The 19,409-nt window shown below is 38.4% G+C and overlaps 2 protein-coding genes across 7 annotated transcripts in view; one reads left to right on the forward strand and one right to left on the reverse strand.

Moving 5' to 3' along the window:
- Positions 1 to 10,910, forward strand: part of marchf8 (membrane-associated ring finger (C3HC4) 8) — an 86,488-nt gene extending 75,578 nt beyond the window's left edge. For 4 of the 6 annotated variants that reach the window (XM_055029310.1, XM_055029313.1, XM_055029311.1 and 1 more), the window contains 4 exons: positions 2,303 to 2,483; positions 3,357 to 3,492; positions 5,439 to 5,453; positions 7,736 to 10,910. In XM_055029310.1, coding sequence (XP_054885285.1) covers positions 2,303 to 2,483; positions 3,357 to 3,492; positions 5,439 to 5,453; positions 7,736 to 8,040 — 637 coding nt within the window. In that variant the 3' untranslated portion in view covers positions 8,041 to 10,910. The remainder of the gene's footprint in view (positions 1 to 2,302; positions 2,484 to 3,356; positions 3,493 to 5,438; positions 5,454 to 7,735) is intronic. The other 2 variants (XM_055029312.1, XM_055029315.1) reach the window with 1 other exon arrangement.
- Positions 10,911 to 11,667: 757 nt separating this feature from the next.
- Positions 11,668 to 18,804, reverse strand: alox5a (arachidonate 5-lipoxygenase a). Its single transcript, XM_055030049.1, has 14 exons — positions 18,472 to 18,804; positions 17,034 to 17,232; positions 16,868 to 16,949; positions 16,678 to 16,800; positions 16,035 to 16,141; positions 14,889 to 15,061; positions 14,636 to 14,782; positions 14,352 to 14,552; positions 14,164 to 14,250; positions 13,209 to 13,387; positions 12,975 to 13,096; positions 12,680 to 12,780; positions 12,407 to 12,577; positions 11,668 to 12,270 (listed from the first exon to the last, which is right to left on the reverse strand). The coding sequence occupies exons 1-14, from the start codon at positions 18,619 to 18,621 to the stop codon at positions 12,091 to 12,093; spliced, it is 2,022 nt and encodes a 673-aa protein (XP_054886024.1). The 5' UTR covers positions 18,622 to 18,804; the 3' UTR covers positions 11,668 to 12,090.
- Between the last annotated feature and the right edge of the window lie 605 nt (positions 18,805 to 19,409).

Genomic DNA, 19,409 nt, shown 5'->3' on the forward strand with positions numbered 1-19,409 from the left:
CTAGTATGAATGACTAATCCCTGAACCCTGATGTCCTCAGTAGTCTGGATTTTGGACTTGGGGAGGAAAAACTTCAGTCTTGATCATCTGCATCTACAAAGCTCAGGAAACATCTACGACAAAATTGTTGATACCCTGAAATGAAAAACCCACAAATGTCACTGAAATAAGTATTTGTATATATAGAATTTTAAAATTGGAGAATCAACATTGAAAATCCAGCATTGCTTTGGAATTATGGACCAAAAGAATATCATTGAAAACTAATGAATTTGTCCGGAACAAAAGTGATGGTCGCCTTGACATTCTGTTCCACAACCCTTTAAAGCGGTCATTACTGTTGTCAACATACATCCCGGATAATCTGGATGTGTCTGTCTGGCATTAAAATGTCACCTGACCACTTTACGTGCAGATAAAGCCATGCCGGTGCCTGGGTTGTCAGATTAGAAATCAGCAGGGCCGCTGGTGTTCAGATATAAACATGCAGGAGTTTCATATGAGTCACAACTTTATGAAGTTATGTCAGCCACAGACTTTTATAATCTTAAATTGGTTACTTAACAGATGTGACATGAGGGGAAAAAAACTAGACATTAACCCATAACACAGCAGGACAGAAACGCATTAAAAGCTGCACAAATCTGACTTGGCATTCCAGACGCTTTGTGCTTTGAAAAAGTATGTATATAATGAGCAGACTGCAGCAGGTTCAGTCGGGTCCAGAAACGACGGCATAAAAATTTCTGAGAGAAAGTCATCGACTCATCCGTCTCCCCCCTGACGTCTACGAATCAATAAATCGCAACTTTTGAAAAAACATTATCGCTGAGGATAAAGAGGGTTTTTATCTCAAAGATTTCTTCAAAAGAATCCTTCATTTCAGATAGCTGCTTAGCGGTACTCATTTTGACAGCTGCTGTTTCTTGTTTATGTTTTTTTTGGTTTTTTTCTCCCCCCACTGAGTCATCCAGGTAAGGCTCCTTGAACGTATCTCAGTGTTCAAAGGGGCAAAGCAATGCAGACATGTGTCTCAGGAGGAAACATTGCTTAATGCAGCTTTGTGTGTGTTTTGCATCTGTATTTAACACTATCCACAGACAATTAGATCACTTAGGATACATATTAGCACCAGATATAAACTGGGCCTGACTGTGTGTCCTGGTCCTGTGTGTTTTGGTCATTATACTGTAGAAGGAAACATGATGTGACTGAGCTTTCAGACAGTCGGCAGCACATTTTGCTCAAGAATACCTCGATGGTCTTAAGAGTTTATTGTCTCCTCCAGATTTAATCTGAAGCCTGCTTCATGTTTCACTCTCGGGCCATTAGGTGAAGATGGAGCTGTGATTGGTCAAAAACCTCCAGCTTTGTTTCATATAGCCAAAGGACTGTATCCTAAAAGCTTTTTCACCTGCCATCATGCATTTTGGCCAATTACAGCATTTTCCCTTTCCGATTTGCTGTCCGGACTGTTGTTTCCCCTTTAGTGTCCATTAAGTCCACTTTGGCTTTAACTAAAAAAGATGCAATATGATGCTCATGAACTTTGATTCTGGAGTTTCCCTCTGATTTTTTTGTAATTGGCTTTCTTACCACTATTATTAATTTATTCAATTTGCCATCAATTTTCCTCTTGCATCCATGTAGGTTGCTCAACCATAGTCACAGGAACATGTAGCTGTGTAGAGATGGTCTTACATCCTTTCCCTTCAACAAACTCGTCAATAATTTGTTTTCCCAGCTCCTGAGATGGCAGTCTCTTTGGCTTTTTGCAGTCTAACATGTGAAGTGTGCCACAAACCAAAATGCCAGACCACACAAGTAGATTGACTGACAGCAAGATTTAGTTTTTCTTCTTCAATAGGAGTAATGCATGGCATTTCTTCACTTCCCATGTCGGGTTTCACAGCCAGAAAATATTCCATAGAATCTAACGTCTTGATTTTTTTGGGGGGGGGATTTTTATGAGGGAAAAGTGTTTTAGATTTCTTTTAGCCATCTGCCCAGCAGTGTGAAGCAACAGGTAGTGGATTGGCAATACCTGTTGCCAATCCAGGTATTGTCTGGATGTATCGACATCCAGAAATAACTCCAGTCAGTCCAATAATTCCTCAGACATGTTTTTAAAAAAACCCTCTAAATTGTGAAAATTGTAGTAGTCTATGTTGAGATGGCACTCTGCATATTTGAGTCTACCTTTTTGGATCGTTCTCATTTCGATTCCTTGCCCTCTGCCTTCTTTTTATCAGTTGACTTTCTTCCAGTTACGTGTTGACCGGATATGTTTTGTTTCTGACAGGATTTGTCACTGTGAAGGAGATGACGAGAGTCCTCTGATCACACCGTGCCACTGCACAGGGAGTCTGCGCTTCGTCCACCAGGGCTGTCTGCAGCAGTGGATCAAGAGCTCAGACACCCGCTGCTGTGAGCTCTGCAAATATGAGTTCATCATGGAGACAAAGCTCAAACCACTGCGCAAGGTGCGACTGACTGTGTTTGCATTCATTTCAGGAAGAGCCAACGGAACCCCACTCCATTTCTTTGATAAATTCACTCAGGGTTTTGTTCTGGCTCCATTTCCAAATGTTCTTACTAATTTGGCAAGCCGTGAAGCTGAAAAACCGTTTCCAATCTGTCACACAGATAACGCGACCATGACTGTGTGCTTTGAAGCGGGGCTCTGTAAGGGAGGAAAATGATTCATTTGAAATGGCTTAGAGGAAGCATACATCTTTGAGAGGTTGTTATCAATTGCTGTGGCCTGAAGATAGCCGGACACTCTAATTAAAATTCTTCCACCCCTCATTAACTGCACAAAAGGCCTTAAACAAATGCTGCTCTTCTAATAGCTCCTCAACCCCATGGGTGAATGTTGATGTTTTTCACACAGAAGCGTGAAGAGAAGATCACGACGAAATGGGAATGATGGACACAGTGTGAGGTGTCTTTTAACTGAGGATTTAGGTCGCTTTTAATGAAACCTACCCTGCAATTGTACAATTTCATGACTGGAGTAATGGATTTGGGTGTTTTGAAAAAGCACAGCAGTTATTTACAGCAATAATCTGATTGCACTTAGGTTTTTTTTTGTTGTTGTTTTTTTAATTGCTGGGCTCTTTCCCAGCATTGTTAACAGAGCTGCCTGGCAAACAGCTGGCTGCTCCCCAGTAAGCTGGGTTGCAGCGTGCCACTTTTCTTTCTGCGTCTTATTAACCTCGCGGAGAAATGCTGTGTAACTCGGGTCTTCCTCTCAGCAGCTGAATGTTTCACAGCCAGCATTTATCGCCAAAAAGTGCCACCTTTAAAAGACTGCATCTGCTTTCTGTCTGCATATTCTTATCCGTCTGCTGCAGTGGGAGAAACTTCAGATGACGGCAAGCGAGAGAAGAAAGATCATGTGCTCAGTTACCTTCCACGTCATCGCAATCACCTGTGTGGTTTGGTCGCTCTACGTCCTCATCGACAGAACGGCAGAGGAAATTAAAAGCGGTCAGCAGAGTTGCAGACATACACACACACACACACACACACACAAAAAAACATACGCACGCTAAAGACTAGCCATAATCTTCAATAAATGTCTGTGTTAGACCATGCACTGTGTTGAATGAACCATTCAGTAGCGATTTTCAGTAATCTACAAATCATTCACTCGTGCATTTACAAGACTAAAGATAGCATGAAAGCCTCCCTTGTGGTCTGAGTTGTGTGTAATTCATGTGCAGAATCACAACAGAGATAAATATCTTTTTAGTGGTGATTGAAAACACATGCATTCGTATTTATTTTAATACTCGTGAAGGAAAAGATGCTCAGCTGTTTAGGGAGAGTTCGGTTTAGATGTTTAGTTTGTAAGGGCAGTTCATCGTGAGTCGGGGAGAAGGGAAGAAACTGAGTCAGCAAAGCATCCTCACAAGGACAAATGCGGCATGACTTGTGAGCATGTGTTCCTGAGCATTCATTACACACCATCTGTGTGTGCCAGGGGAAATTACATCTGTCGTCGTGACACATGCATGTACATTACCAAAGCTGAACAAAGCAGCTCGCCAACTATTCGGCATGCAACAAATGTAATAATTCATGTGGAAAAAAACAAAACAAAAACATTTTGAGGAGGATGCAGGCCATTTTGAGAGCTGCTGTTAGCTTTAGTTTAACACTGGATAAAATCTGGCAACAGACAGCATCTGTAAATAAAAAGAAATTCACTTATCTTTTATATGAATATTTCTTACAGACATCGTTTTATCTAAAACGTGCTTTTGCATAAAACTGTATAAACTAGTAGTGTAATTATTATTAGTTTTGCCCCATAATAATCACTTACCTCACCAAAATGGTGTTGAAAAATGAAGGGACTTTACTGTTTAAAACTGAAGAAAATAAACAAGTTTGTTGAAGAAGTCGATTTTCGTTTTTCTTGCTTAAAATAAAAAAATTATCTGTAAATTTTAATAGCTAACATTAGTTGCAAATTAGAGTAACATGGAGTAATTGATACTGAATTAATTCATCAAAATTTGCCACAATTAAAATGAATGTCTAATTAGATTAGCACATGTCAGTAAGTGTAAAGTCGGCTTTTACAGTAGTAAAGAGAGATTGTAAGAGTAGCAATCTCCATGACCTTGTTTTTGGTTTTTGCGCTTTTCTTCAGAATATGCACAGACACAATTGTGGTAAATTCTCAGCCAAAACATTTCTCTGAAAACATTTCTTTGAAGGTTTTTTTTTTTATTAATTTCTTGATTTAAAAAAAAAGAAAGGTGGGCAGCTTTGTCCTAAAATAACAGTAAAGCTGAATTTTTCTAGGGACAGTGAGAAATTGTGCAAAATGAAGTGAAATGGGTTTCTCAATTGTTTGAAACTTGATCAAATAAAGTAGCAGGTCAGGACCTCTTTCACATGTTTGATATGCTGCTTCCTGCATCCATTCTGAGCAAATAGACAGCAGCACTCAGCTTAATTGACAGCACCATCAGGACTTAAAATGTAGATGGATGCATTAATGCAGAGCCATTATGGCTTTGCCTGCCTGTACGTCTCCTGTTACTCATCGCTCCATACACCGTTTCTGAGATGGTGTACAGATGGAGCAGCAGGCTGTTTGTTAAGCTCAACCTGATGAATCAGAAATGTCCAAGTCTCTGAGGACTGTCAGGTTCAGTCACCATGGTGATGTACAGCAATTTCTCACCAGTTCTGCTCATCCGCTGCTGTTTTTATGCTTTAATTCGCTCAAAGCTGTCATGACCAGCTTTGAACATAGTTCAGTCCCCTGAAACATTTGCTCATAATTTTTATTGATGCAACAGGTTTTGCCTGATGAAACACATTCTCAGATGTTACCACTGTACTGTTTGACCTAATATTAATTTTGGAAATCTGTTTTTTGTGTTTTGTAATGCGCGACTCTCTCTTTACTCATGCAGCCCAAAGAATCCCAGGTAAACATTTCCACTTTGGCCTTTTGACTTTCAGAATGTGCTTTTTGTTTTTCCTCCTTGCCGTCAACTTTTTGTCAATTATATCCAATTGTTTTCCAGCTGCACTTTACAACCTCTTCCTCCTCTTTCTACCCTTTCCTGTCTTAATTTTAGGGTAAGCAACACCTCTCCTAGCAGAATCCAGACAAAGTCGAAGAACACACTGATTTGTCTTCTATGAATATGTTTTACATTGTGACTAGAGGTTTTCATTAGAGCATGCAAACATAATTTCACTCAATAATTCTCTTTATTCACAAATTTTCATCAAACAAGGTTTATAATAAAGTGCCTGACATTTCTTTTCAGCTTGATTTGTGCAGTTATCATGCTTGCCTTCCTACTGTGGGTTTGCATATTGAAACTTTTTAACAACATCAGAATGAAAATCGGGTTTCTCCACACAAACATGCATCTGAGCTTGATTGCTCTTTGATCTCAGTAAAGACGTTTTAAAAAGAAATATATTGAGGCAAAATAGTTTGTTTGCAAATATGTGCACCTTTTTGCAAGAGAGGAAAGTAAGGTAAATATTGCCTTTTAATTAACATATTTTATCAGCAAAGATGAGATTTAGTAACTCCATCTTGAAGTTTTACATCCTTGCTCGCTGTAGAAGACCAATATTTCAGGTTCTCTGTCGTGTATTATTTTTGACAAATGTTTATGTTTTCCAATTGTGTAAACACCCTAAGGCTGCATGTGTGAGTCAAATAAATAAGCAGAAATGCTGTAACTACCCCAAGGGCAAACAAATGATTTTATAATGTAGGAAATCTACAACAAATACTATTCAGTCCTTTCACTCTATCCTTATTATTTAATTTTTGGTATTTCATCCAATAAAACATCCTTTTTTAGCTTTTACTATTTGAAATGAAGATAAGGATACAGGAGTGGCATTCACAAATCCCAAATTTTAAATTTCCAAAGTCAGATCTTTGCTAAAATTGGGTCAAGTCAAGACACCCGGCTGTTTGGCAATATTAAATTTATGCTTTTGATTTAATCTGTCTTAGTGGTTAGCTGAAACTCAAATCTGTCGAAACCTTATAATAAAATAAAATCCTGTAGATTTTTTTTTTTATATATATTTTGTTTTTGCCATTTGAATAAGGATTCAATCCTGGCAGCTCCAGTCCTTAAACACTACATGCTGAGAAAATGATCAAGTTGTAAGATTTTACTAGTTTTTTTTATGAAACTCAGCAACTTGCATATATTTTTCCTTAGATGTTTACAACTACAATGCAAAGCGAATGTATTGATTCCTCTTCATTTTGTTCAATTTATTTTTTTGTCAGAATGCAACTGCAAACTTCAATACATGTTATGGATACAATATGACAAACCAATTCAATTTAGTTTATAATTGTGAAGTTATAACTGCTTTTATACCAAGAAAAATCTGGTGTGTGGCATATATATATAATCACAATAATAAGTTTTATTGTGATAAAAATAAACATTTTATCACAGTAACAGCTGCTAGTCTTTTGGGGGTATGTATTAAACATGTTTGCACATTCACATTTACTATTTTCTTCTTTGCAGAGTAGTTCAAACTCAACCAGTTATAGTTTGAGAGCGCTTGTGAATATCAGCTTTCGATCATTTACTCAGATTGATTAAATATAGTCCAGGGCCACTTTTAACCCGTCAGCTACTTTGTCCTACTGGAAGGTGAACCTCCACCCTGTGCTTGAGTCTTCGGCATCCTCAGCAAAGTTTTGTTCCATGCTTGCCTTGTGTTTTGCTATGTCTTATGTCTTCCAATTTTGCTGGCCAGTCCTCCCTACAGCATGATGCTGCCGCCACCTTCATTCATGTTTTAATGTCTAAATGATGTGCTCAGGATGTTGGATTTATATTTTGCTTGTTTGTGTCTCTTACACAGTTTAGTTTTGGTCTCCTCTAAGCAGGCTGACTTGCTGCAAACTACAGAGGTGTTTGCAACTCACTCTCATATTTGTAGAGTGACTTACTGATGGTTATGTTCCTCATACTTCAGCTGGAGACCTTTGCAGCTCCCTCAGTTACCTTGAGCATATTGCTATGTTCTCGTTAATGTTCTTTCTCCGAGAACGTACTCAGAGAAAGAGTATACATAGATAAAAATTGTTCTACTTTCCACTTTGTTGGTTTATTATATATATATATGTAAATATGCATTCCAAACTTTTTGTACCTTTTATTAGCATCTGCTTGACTTGTGCGCGATTCCCTTTTGTTGTCATCCTCAGGTATCCTGGAATGGCCTTTCTGGACCAAGCTGGTTGTGGTGGCCATCGGCTTCACGGGCGGATTGGTTTTTATGTACGTCCAGTGCAAGGTCTACATCCATCTATGGAAGAGACTCAAGGCCTACAACCGTGTCATATACGTGCAGAACCGGCCGGACACCTGCAAAAAGGTGGCGCTGGAGAAGCCCCCGCTCATGGAGCCGAGCCTGGAGAGCAAGGAGGCGCTGGCCCCCACCCAGTCGGACACAAACTCCTCCCAGTACACAGAGACAGAAGAATACAGTATGGAGGTCCTCCATGTCTGACACAGAGTTCATTTCATAAGCCCCCCTCGCTCCCCTGCCCCACTTGTGCTTGCAGAAAGAGTAGCGCTCGACGTTCCCCTTCCTCTGATGGTAGACCTGACCGACTGTCCTCTCCTGAATCCACCTGCACTCTCCATCCACACTCTGACCTTTCCTTCCCCAGGACCGGACTGTTTGTACTGACTTCTATAAATGTCACACAAGGCCTGGAGCTTGACACTCTACACACACTGTTCATGTTCCCCATTGGATGAGCAGATCAGAGACACAAAGACTCCCTGCAAGTTCATCTTCGATGTTTTTGGATTTGGCTTTTACCTCCTGTAAGTGTTGGATCAGTACACCGCCATTCACCTCTGGAGCGTTCCACATACTGCCATCTCTGGACCAGTTCAATTCTGACTGCATTAAAGCACTTTTTAGTTTTTCTTGAAGCTCCTCTCCTCCCTTTTAATTGTCCTCTCTTTTTATTCTTGGATGACCTAAATCTTTTTGTTTTGTTCCTTGGGAAGAGCACAGAGAAACTTTTTTCTGAAATGCACATACTCCTAGACTTACCCTTTCACTTTGATGGCAAAAAAAGGAACTGAGGTGGGTAAAAGGGGAGAAACCTGCTGAAGGAAATGGAAAGGGTTAAACGCCCGTTCCTCTGCCCCCAACACATGAACTTTTTGAAGGCTTTGAGAATGTAATCTTTTCTAAAAATGATTAAAAACATAAATAAAATTAAAAAAAATATTTTTTTTACTATTAACTGGACATTGCAAGAATAATTTCCATGTCTTGAGAAGGTAATGGAAGCCTGCAGGAGTTATAACAGCATTACTTTTTGTTGTTTTTGGGGTTTGATATCTTGTGAATGACAGTATTTACAGCGTGATATTCCATGTGCAGTTTTTAATGTGAGCTGATGTGTTTGCTTAGTCATGAGACATTACCACTTCATGCCTTGAGAAATGAACAGCTCACTGTTTTCAGTTTCCTCTTTTGTTGCTTCCACAGTGCAGCCCAGAATTAATTAAACCTCCACAGCTTGCTCTGATTAAGAACCCAACAGATTGTTAATGTGGCTTTTTAACATTTGCCTCCTTTTCGCCTCTGCAGGACAGGGCATTAAGATTCCACCCATATCCGTTTTTACAGAAAGTTTTTAGAGGGCTGGAGAAAATGGACAAATTGCTGTTGAGTTGTTTCCAGACACTCACATGCTCCATTTTGTCTTTTTTAGTATTATGTCACCAGACAGACAGCATTAAGCCTATGATTTCTTGTGGGGTGGTTTTCATCACATTCCATCCAGCTACATGTTTTTTGGTATAAAGGGGATCCTTACTTTGACACACTGTTTTCCTCTGAAACAATCTTTACCTTTGCAGCCTGTGTTGGAAGCTGAGTGTTAATAATGAGCTGGCTGTGTCGCCACCTGCTGGGGCGCAGCTAAAATTGCACTGCGAAACAGGCAGCAGTTGATTTCTCGAGGCTCCGTTTCTTTCATTTGTGGAAACTCAACAATGCAAGATTTTACAGCCATTCAAACAACAAATAATATTTTTTACAAACTGTCACTGATACCAGTGTCCTATCTGTGACCAATAAGGATGAGTTACTGCTCTGCAGCAGCAATAATTTAGAAGCACAGTTTTTTTGTTTTTTGTTTTTTTTTTTTTTGTGAGAAAACATACTTTATTTATGTACAAGCCCATGGTGATTTAAGATCTGTTTAAATAGAAAGCATGAGCCGGGGGAGCTGTCACCGCCGCAAGTCAGGTTTGATTAAGAACCACAGACGCTTCTCAGAATCTTCAATACCCAAAAGGCTCTGTGCAATTAGACAGATTTAAGAAAGTGCAATTAAGTTTTTTTCTGTTGTTCTTTTACTCTAAAGTAAAGGTGTTTCAAGGTTAGGGTGTCCTCTGGGTGGAAAGCGTAATTCTTTTTGTGCTTGTATTTATTTTCATGAGAAATAGGGTACACTTCGTCCATTGAAACCCACCCTTCTTCTACCATGTACGCAACTTGCATCTATCCTCTTTTTCTTTTTTCTCAAGGCATGTACAAGAGAAAATCTTTTTGGCACTTGCATTTTGCACAGTTTTTTTTATTCAAATATTTAGTGATTTTTTTTTCTCTCTCTCCCTCGTCTTTTAAATCAGTTGTTACAACTTGTTTTAAATATGCAACCAGAGCTAAAAGCCACAACATTTAACTTTTAGAAATTAGATCACCTCAGACGTAAGCTGCGGTTTCCCTGACATAGACGATTAAACGTCAACTTTGTGGTTTCCATTTACTTTTAACTCACAGGAGCTGGCTCCTTTCATGAAGTTGATCGTTTTAATGTAAATTTCTCTTTGATAGTCATTTGCTTTTGACTTTAATTGATTCAGTTTGTCAGATAAGTATGAAAAGCCAGAAGTTTTATTATCGCCTCTTGACAAATTTCTAGCTTATTTTTCATAATTCATGCCTGGGAAACTGAGCTTCATTCTTACTCTTTCAATCTGAATATTTTACTCTCTTGATCTTGTCCCTTGCTGTTTTTATTTTGTTTGGCTGTTTTGTTTTTTTTTTTTGTTTTTTTTTCATAAAACTGGATTATGTCCGAGACTAGTGGAACTTGCATAAAAAGCTCCATTTGTTTACTACTGACTGGACTTGAACATATATGACTGTTTTCCTCTCCTGTCTTATATCATTCCACATGTTTTTGTCTGTGAATTTGCTTTGAGATAGTAACTGTAAAGAGTTTGGTAAAAGTGTGTAAGTTTTTAAGAGAAATCTTGATGTGTTTTGAGTTGATTTCCAATGTTTGAACAAATATGTAGAATTAAAAAGAACAACCAAATAAAAATTAAGTTGGGTCTTTTTCACTTGTGTGGTTTTGATTGCTCTTGTAAAGCTAACGGGATTTGTGTGGCTCATATAAATGCTCGAAAGGGTTAAAATTTCACTTCATTGAGGTTTTTTAGTCAGACTTCACCTAAACATATAATGTTAGCTTACATGCATCTAGTCTTTAATGAGCCCTTATGGAGGCAGAAAAATGTATTTTCTAATTGTTGCATTCCAATTTAATCTCATCACTGACTTGTTGATTGCAACAGCATTTATTGATGATGTTTATTGGAGTTTTTTTTTTTTTTACTGAAATCATAAGATAAAAAATATATATATATATATAAAGGAATTGTCAAAACCAGTTTTGACAATTCCTTTATATTTAAATTATTTATATATCACCAATGTACAACAGATTCAATATCAATGTTATTCCGTAACAAATGGGGCAAATTCAACCTTGGCTTACAGACATATAAATCAAATCAATGTAATTCATATGGACAGTTTTAAATACAGACTTTCTAGCTCACTCATAATATTCATACAATCCAGTCAGACTCTGTTGGTCATATTTTGCCAATTATTTACGAAAGCCCTGCAGATTGTACCGAGTTACTGAATTCCCTGCAAATAGGCTTTATAATATGGTTTTAATTGTTTAGCTGAACTTCTTGGTGACATGGCCTCATTATCTTTAAATTTATAGAGTAAATTCAGAATATAAAATAAATAGGACATTTTCCCCTGTGGAATGATTCACAATATAGGCAAACTGGATTCAGAAAGTTAACACAAAACCAATAGTTTTATTTGAAGAGCACATACCTCCAAAGTCACTAGACTGCATCATCTTTTTTTAAATAGGGTTATGATACAGCAGTATGATTAGCAATCCATAACAGTGAGCTATGTTGAAAACGGAGATAAATAAAGTGATAAATATGAAAGTAACAGCGATTAAAAGCAGTTAAACCTTTTGTAGAATCCGTATTTCCGCGGCACACTTTTCTGATTGGTCGATTTGTTGCTGCCTGCAAACGGCAGCTCAGGCTTCCCTTTATGTTTTTCTGTTTTACATTTGTAATCATGTTCACACTGCAGACAAATCTATATGATAAAATCAATCTTTTTCATAGTTGCAGAAACCTTAGCGTCTTCTGCTCCTTAATATACAGAAAGACAATTTATGCATCAGGTGAGTGTCACTCCTCAAACAGCGACGCTGTTTGGGATTTTGTCTGGAGACATGTTGTAGTACGGCAGCTTCTTTTCCTCGTTCCTCCTTTTGATGGACCTGGTTATCTCTGCCAGTTCCTTCCTGAATTTTCCCATGGCGTCCTTTACTGGCTTCTCAATAAAGTGTTCGTCTGGATACATACCCAGATACAGCTGCATAGAAAGAATCTTTATTTAGGCAAAAGGCATGCAGCAATAACTAAATCTATATTCTTTAATTCAACTTCAAATGTGGATTTTAGCTCTCCCATCTATGCAGTTTAAATGGCAGCTTGTGTTTTCTGCGAACCTCATTCTCCTGGTACTGGCTGAGGGCCCAGACGGCGCCCAGGTGCCAGCTGGACCGTCCACGATCAGGAAGGCTCTCAATGATCATTTTCACGTCGACCTGCCCTTTCTCCTTCGGAGGGGGCTTCCGCATGGTAGAAGGGGCATTGGGGATCCAGGAGCACCAGTCATACTACACATTCCATACAAAGAAGCAAAATGTGTGGAAAATCAGTTTTTCTTTTTGTCTTTACTTTTTTTTTTTAAAGTAAAAAGAAACTCTTCAACAACCCACCTGTCCAAAGTTCACGGCAGCATGCTGGGATGAAGCAGTGAATATAATGATAGTCAGGTACTCTATCAGTTCGTCACGTGTCTTCAGAGACTTTGGAAACTCTTTGCACAGATTGGGGGCAAACAGAATTGAGAAAGCAGTCTTTACAAAACCACTCAAATATTTTGCAAGCCCTTACACAAACGATGATAAACTACCGGATGGCGTTACAACACCGACATTCGGGCAATGTCACCACAAGTCAGCTTTTCTGCATCTCCAAACTCTGCAACCGTTTGTTTGTTTGTGAACGTACCGCAGTGATCGAAGTCCTGCATCCCAAAGCTGCACACATCTTTGACGAAGGCCTGAATTTCCTCGTCTTCCTGCACTCTCTCATCACTGGTGTAGTAAATACCGATCACATCGGAGACAAAACTGCCAGGAAAAATAATAGAGGAGTAAATCGCATAACCAACACATACACAATTCATCTTATGACTTGTTTCCCCAAAAGGAATTTTGGACTGGAAAGAAAATTGTTCCTCACCTCTTAGTGGCTTCCCACACCTTGTAGCCATCATCCCTGTAGAAATAGGTGGGCACCTCCTCCGTATTGTCCATGCCTCGGCTCTTGATCATGTCAGGGAAGCAGAGAGACCTGAAGGTCAGCGTCTTCATGGCTTTCTGGATAAGCTGGATGTGACCACCTCCGCCGGTTGCATTGGCCTTGATAGAGCACATAAGAAAACATCTTAAAGGCATAAAGGTTTTTGATTTAACCATTTATGAATACTGTTTCTTTTTGTTTCATGTACACTTTTGGCTCTAAACCAAAATATCCAGTTGAATCTGCTGAGCCAGTCTGATTTGAAAATATGCTATTAATATCGTCGAACAGACTTTTTTCTGCAACTCTATCAAGATGAGAGAGAAACATTTCTAAACACCTGGAATTTGTAAGCAGATAATAAAGATTGAATATATTTGTCTATAAATAAAGTGTTAGGACTGGCCAATGTATTTTTTTTCAGAAGACTTCAGATGTTGTAAAACACCTGATGTAATAGGTTTATTTGATGAAATCCCTCCAAAAAGAAGAAGAATGAAAATCCTGCAACAAAATTTCTAAAACTGAAATAAGCATCCACAGGTTTTGCTGCACAGTATCTCTAACTCCCAGAGATTCGTAAGCTTATGTAAATCTGCTTAATAATAAAAGAAAACATAATAATTTTACCTCTCTTTCTTGTTTAAATTGTCTTTTGGGAACTGTAAACTGTATTTTTTCTACTTTCCTCACATTTTAAAGTTTGTCACTTTAAAATATTTAGCCTGTGACTAAGAGACACTTGTAAACAAAATTCAACACACTCTCCTTGGAAGAGTGTGGTTTTAGTACTTAGCACAGTTCTGGAAATAAACCACCGCTTTATTATTTTCTCTTGTCGCTTTTGGACAGATGTTGTGCTTATTCCACATTATTTCAATGCCCAGAAACTAACCTTGTCGAAGATCCCGCACTCGCAGATGAGCTGCTCTCTGGCCTTTGTATTGATTGCGATAGTATAACGAATGTGCGGGATGAGTAGCTGAGAACGAAACACACACAAAAAAGGAAAAAAAGCAACCAATCAATAAAACAATCAATTTATCAATCAATAAATTATCCCTGACAGGACAGTGTTTTTACCTTAAATGCCGGGTGAACAGCTGGGAGCTGTCTGAACATGGCGATGCCAAACACCTCTGTCATTAGATGTGTCCTGAGCAGGTGTGTGATGTTCTGGTGGTGCTGGAAGTCAGCTGATCGTACCCAGATCTTTGCCAGCAGCCAGTCATATTGACCATCAGTGGGGAGGAAGATTGGATTTTCATCTGGATCCTGGCCAAGCTGAAAAAGACAAAGCCAGAGTTCAGAGACAGAAAGGACTGAGCTGAAATAGTCCCGCCCACAGCGGCCCAGGCTCGCTATACCTGTATAGCTATAGGCAGGATCTTGTTCCGTAGGTTTCTGTACAGCAGACACATTGGAGCTGCCAGGTACTGCTGCGTGTAGCGATCTGTGGAGTTTGCATTAATCCCCTCTAACACTTCGTAGTCCACTATGAATATGTTCCCTGCCTGGAAGCAGAACACTGCTTTAAAATGCATTCCAGCTGAGACGATCAAAAAGTTACAATTGTCAAAGAAAAGCCAAAACGATTAGTAAAAACTGAGAAATATCAACCTTAAGTTCCTGCTCCAGGGTCAAGTCCCGCTCCAGGCTAACAGAAACCATCTCATTCGTGACAGGGAACTTGTCAGGGAGTTTGGTGCATTTGGAAATCAACACTGGGTTGCAACCATTCAGAAACTGATACCCGAACATGAAGTCTTCTTTCCAATGTTGCATCACATACTCTGAAACGCAGGCAAACCAAATGAATTTTTAAACAGCTGTTAAATATGCTTTTTTATGAAGCCCACATTGCTGTACTAAAATGTTTTCCTTGATATGTCTAATGTTTTTTAATTGGGTGTAATCTGAAAGTCATAATTAACAGAAACAAATTAACTTCTCAATAATCTTCAATTTTACTGAACTTTATATGCACATAATTAACCTTAAAATGACACAGACTCACACGACGCTGCGCATAACTTGGCACAGCGCTTTGTACTGTAAGGCTATAAAACATAAAGTGATAAATATAACTTCATAAACAAATAGCACCATACAACATATTGTCACACAGTACACTTCAGAGGAGGGTATAGTATCTAAAAGTTGTGGTCATGTAAGAGCATCACTGCTTCTATTTTGACTCAAGTAAGTTGTAACTCATGAAATCACTGCTTACAATAGATTGTTAGAACAGGTTAAAGTGCTTCCAGTGACAATATCTACTTTTATAATATTTTATTGTTCAGCAGACAGAAAGCAACATTAAAACAATATAGCTCGCTTATTTACAACATGCCTCACTGTGACATAAACTCCTGCATTCCTGGTTAAAATATCATTGTTCTTCATTCAGTGAAGTTATTTGTGGCGGTCAGGGTAGCCTGATGTTTTACTCAAGTAGGAGTTGTATACTACAGTAAAGGTATTTTTAAAAGTTTTTTTTTTTAATATGTCAGCATAGCAAAGCATAGCTTATGTTGACATTGCCCACAATATAACATTGTACAAAGTAATGCGATGGTTTTAATTAATGTGAAATAGTTCAGTGTAGTGCAATGGAACATAACATAAACTGGCAGAACATAGTATAATGTAGCATAAACAGCCCAACATGGCTAATTGTAATTTAGAATATACAGCCTAACATAGTAGAGCATAAAGTATAGAGAAGCACAGATTAGCATAGCATGCAATTACAGTTTGTCTGACCTGAGATTGTGTTTTTTATTCTCACGAAGATTTTCTCAAAGTCAGCAAAGTCGCTCCATGAAGACTGAAACATGTTCATGAAGCTGTTCACACACAAGTTCTCTATTCTGAAACGACATCAACAGGATTCTTAATTTATTGATATTTATTTGATATTATTTAAAATTAGTTTGACTTACACTTCTCCCTCCCCCCAAAAAAATCTGACGGCTTAGACTTCTGATATTTTGTCGATTAGAGGCTCTGAGCATTTCTGGCAACACACTCGAAATAACAAAGCAGCTCAGCATTTCAACTTTTCATTTTACGAGTTATCGCACTTTTTTCCACAATATTCTTTTATACATTGGTTGTTTGTTATGACGCCTGTCAGCAAGTTGAAACATCTGCCTGAAAGCACAATGCAAATATCCCATGTGATAAACACACAATGACACAACTGTTTCTTTTCCCCAAGGCAATTTATAACATAGAAGCACACTCTGGGGCATCAGTTCTGCATCTGATTAAGGTTTCATGAAGGCCTTTCATTTTAAAAACACCCACATTGCAAATGCAGGCTAAGTAGCCGTCTTCATTGTACTGAGATAGACATAAACATAAAAAAATGGCCCCTTTATGTAGAACACATGGCTCCACTTACGCCTTACTGTAGTTTAGAATGAAGTCCACTCCCTTTTCACTGTCAAACTGGATGTCTCGGGGGAGGTCCCTGTGTCTGTTAGCATCAATGCTCAGAGGGAATCCAGGCTGCCACTCTTTCCATCTACAAACAGAATAAATGTCATTACAACAACCTGATCTCCTGCATGTTTTGAGTAAAACAAACCTACCTGAAGGTTTTTCTTCTCTGATCCAACTCTTTTTGTCTGTGCTGCTTTACTATACTGGTTTTATCATCCTGAGGCAGAAATGCTAGAAAAGATGCAAAGGCAAGACGAGGGCTTCAGCAGATGAAGTGAGGCGGAGATCGCTGAAGACAGACAGATTGGTCAATACCTCGTCCATCTCGCAGGACCACTTCCTTGTCGTCCACCAGCCAGCGGAAACAGGGAAATTCCACATAATCTCCACATGGGGTCTTGATGGTGACGTACCTGCAGAACCAGTCATCCTGCATCCAATATTTTTTCTTCTCAATCTTCACCAGTACAACATCACCCAAGTTCTCGTCAACTTTCACATCATATGAGTCAACCTGCAGTTTAAACAGAGGCTACTGTGAAGAACACGGGCTGTGGAAATGAGCTCACTCACTCAGAATCTGGCATTTTTAAAACAAGCAAAAAGAAAATTGTTAAAGAAAATTTCTCAGACCTATTTTTTGAAAGCAGTATGTGTCTAACAACATGTTCAACAACAGCTTGCATAGATCGAGACAAGCCAATGTGGTTTAGAAATGTCTCAGCCATTTGACTATATTTGTGTGTAGTACAGCGACATTCATGGATGGAATTACTTCCATAAAATGTTTCAGCTTTCTTATCTTTTATCTAAACCATGAAACAACCGTAACCGTAATGCCTTGACCCATTTTTTTTCTTAAAGTTTACTCCTACTACTGTGTACAACCAGTATCCAGTATCCAGTTTATTATTGTTATTATTATCTTTTTTATATCTTTTTTTGAGGAGTGTTGCTCCAGTTATGCTTGCCACAATACTCTCAGATTGCTTAAAAAAGGGTTTCCATAATTTGCTTTACTAGAAATTTCATGCAAAAAAAAATTTTTTTTTATTAATTATTCCATATACATATATCAATTTGTTTGGAGATTTATCAAGTAGTTTTTTTTTTATGTTTTATTTCTTTTTGTTAGTTTGACCTGCTTCATTCTGACATAAGCCTAAACTTATTTTCCTGCCACTGTGCCATGAAGCAATGCGTGAGAATGTAACTTTAAGGTTCCTATATTCAGTCAGTTTTACTGAATGTAACAGTCTCAGCATTGATTTAGACATAAAATGTCAGGCTGAATTTTGGATTGAAAAAGCGCAGTTAATCGAAACGTAAAAAAAGTTTTTTTTTTATAGTTCCTATTTTGGTTTCACATAGTTTTATTTATGCTTCTGATGTTAAAAACATTTTGTTATAATGTATCTGGAGAAGAGTCATAAAATTAAATTAGATTATAAAAAACATCTAGTGTTTAAAACATTAAAAATGAAGTAATTTCTATCAAAACATGGCCCTTTTTAAATTATAACCTGGTGCCATATGAGCAAGAAGAAGAGACGTCTCACCACCGGCTTTGTGATTTCCGGAAGTTCACAAATACTTCCTCAAATATCAAGTTTTAGTTTATTTTACAACTTCTCTCTTTTCCAACTACCTGGCCACTCACGTTTAAAGCACGCGTTGGTACAGAACAACAAAAAAAACAAACAAAAGAACAAAATTTGGCACGCGGCTCCCACTTTTCAGTGACTCCACTTACCGCCCCCCTCTCGAAGTCGTTGTAGAGGGGTTTGTCCAGCAGTGTCCTCTCGCTGCATCCCTCTGTACCCACCAGCGTGATGTAGACATAATCATCCGTCCCTGCAAACCACTGGCTCCCCGTGGCAACAGTTACTGTGTACGACGGCATGGCAGGTCACAACACACCAGGACCGAAAATGCTCAAATGCCGTCCAAAGGTGAAGAACCGGCAACTGTGGTACTCTGGAAAGGCTCTGGTTCAGGTGCAGCCCTGCCTTTCACTGATGTAGACTCAAAAATGCTACAGCAGTGCCTAATGAGCCCAAAAGAGGAAGGAGATTTATTACAGTCACCTAGTCACCAGTGTCTCCACCCTTAAACTGAAAAAAAAAAAAATTTTAATGCATTTTCCTAATGACATAAATGTGTCATCAGCTTGGAATGACATAGTGACTAGAGGAAAGGGTCTGCACAACTTCTGAAGGGGATTTTTCTATTTAGATTAATCAGAACTATGGTGAGGCGAGGTGTCAGAAGTATAAAGACATCATTGTACATTTATCTGAGAGGAAAACACAAACACACAGGCTCTTTGGAGAATATAAGGAAGTGAAGGGGCAGAAAGCCAGAAACAAAACTTGGTGCCATTGGAAAACATCCCAACCTGGCACTAGAAAGCAAGAGATAACCAATAAATAAATAAATAAAAATGCTAAATGTTCTTTTTTTCCTCTGCAGACAAAAATAAAACATAGCTATAGTTTTTAATCTGGATTTTATTCATAATAAGGAAATTAGTCTTCTGTCACACTCATTCATTTACCAGTCAAATTAGTGCATGTTGTCAAACAACAACAGGCAGTGTATTCCTGTTCCAGGGAAATAAATGCAAATGTTTCACTGAGTCCTGCCGTAACTTTAGCCATAAAACTGACATAAAGATTAACAGGAATCCTC

Source organism: Poeciliopsis prolifica, unplaced genomic scaffold (assembly GCF_027474105.1).
Source record: "Poeciliopsis prolifica strain line A6 unplaced genomic scaffold, Auburn_PproV2 SCAFFOLD005, whole genome shotgun sequence".
Taxonomy (NCBI): Eukaryota; Metazoa; Chordata; class Actinopteri; order Cyprinodontiformes; family Poeciliidae; genus Poeciliopsis; species Poeciliopsis prolifica.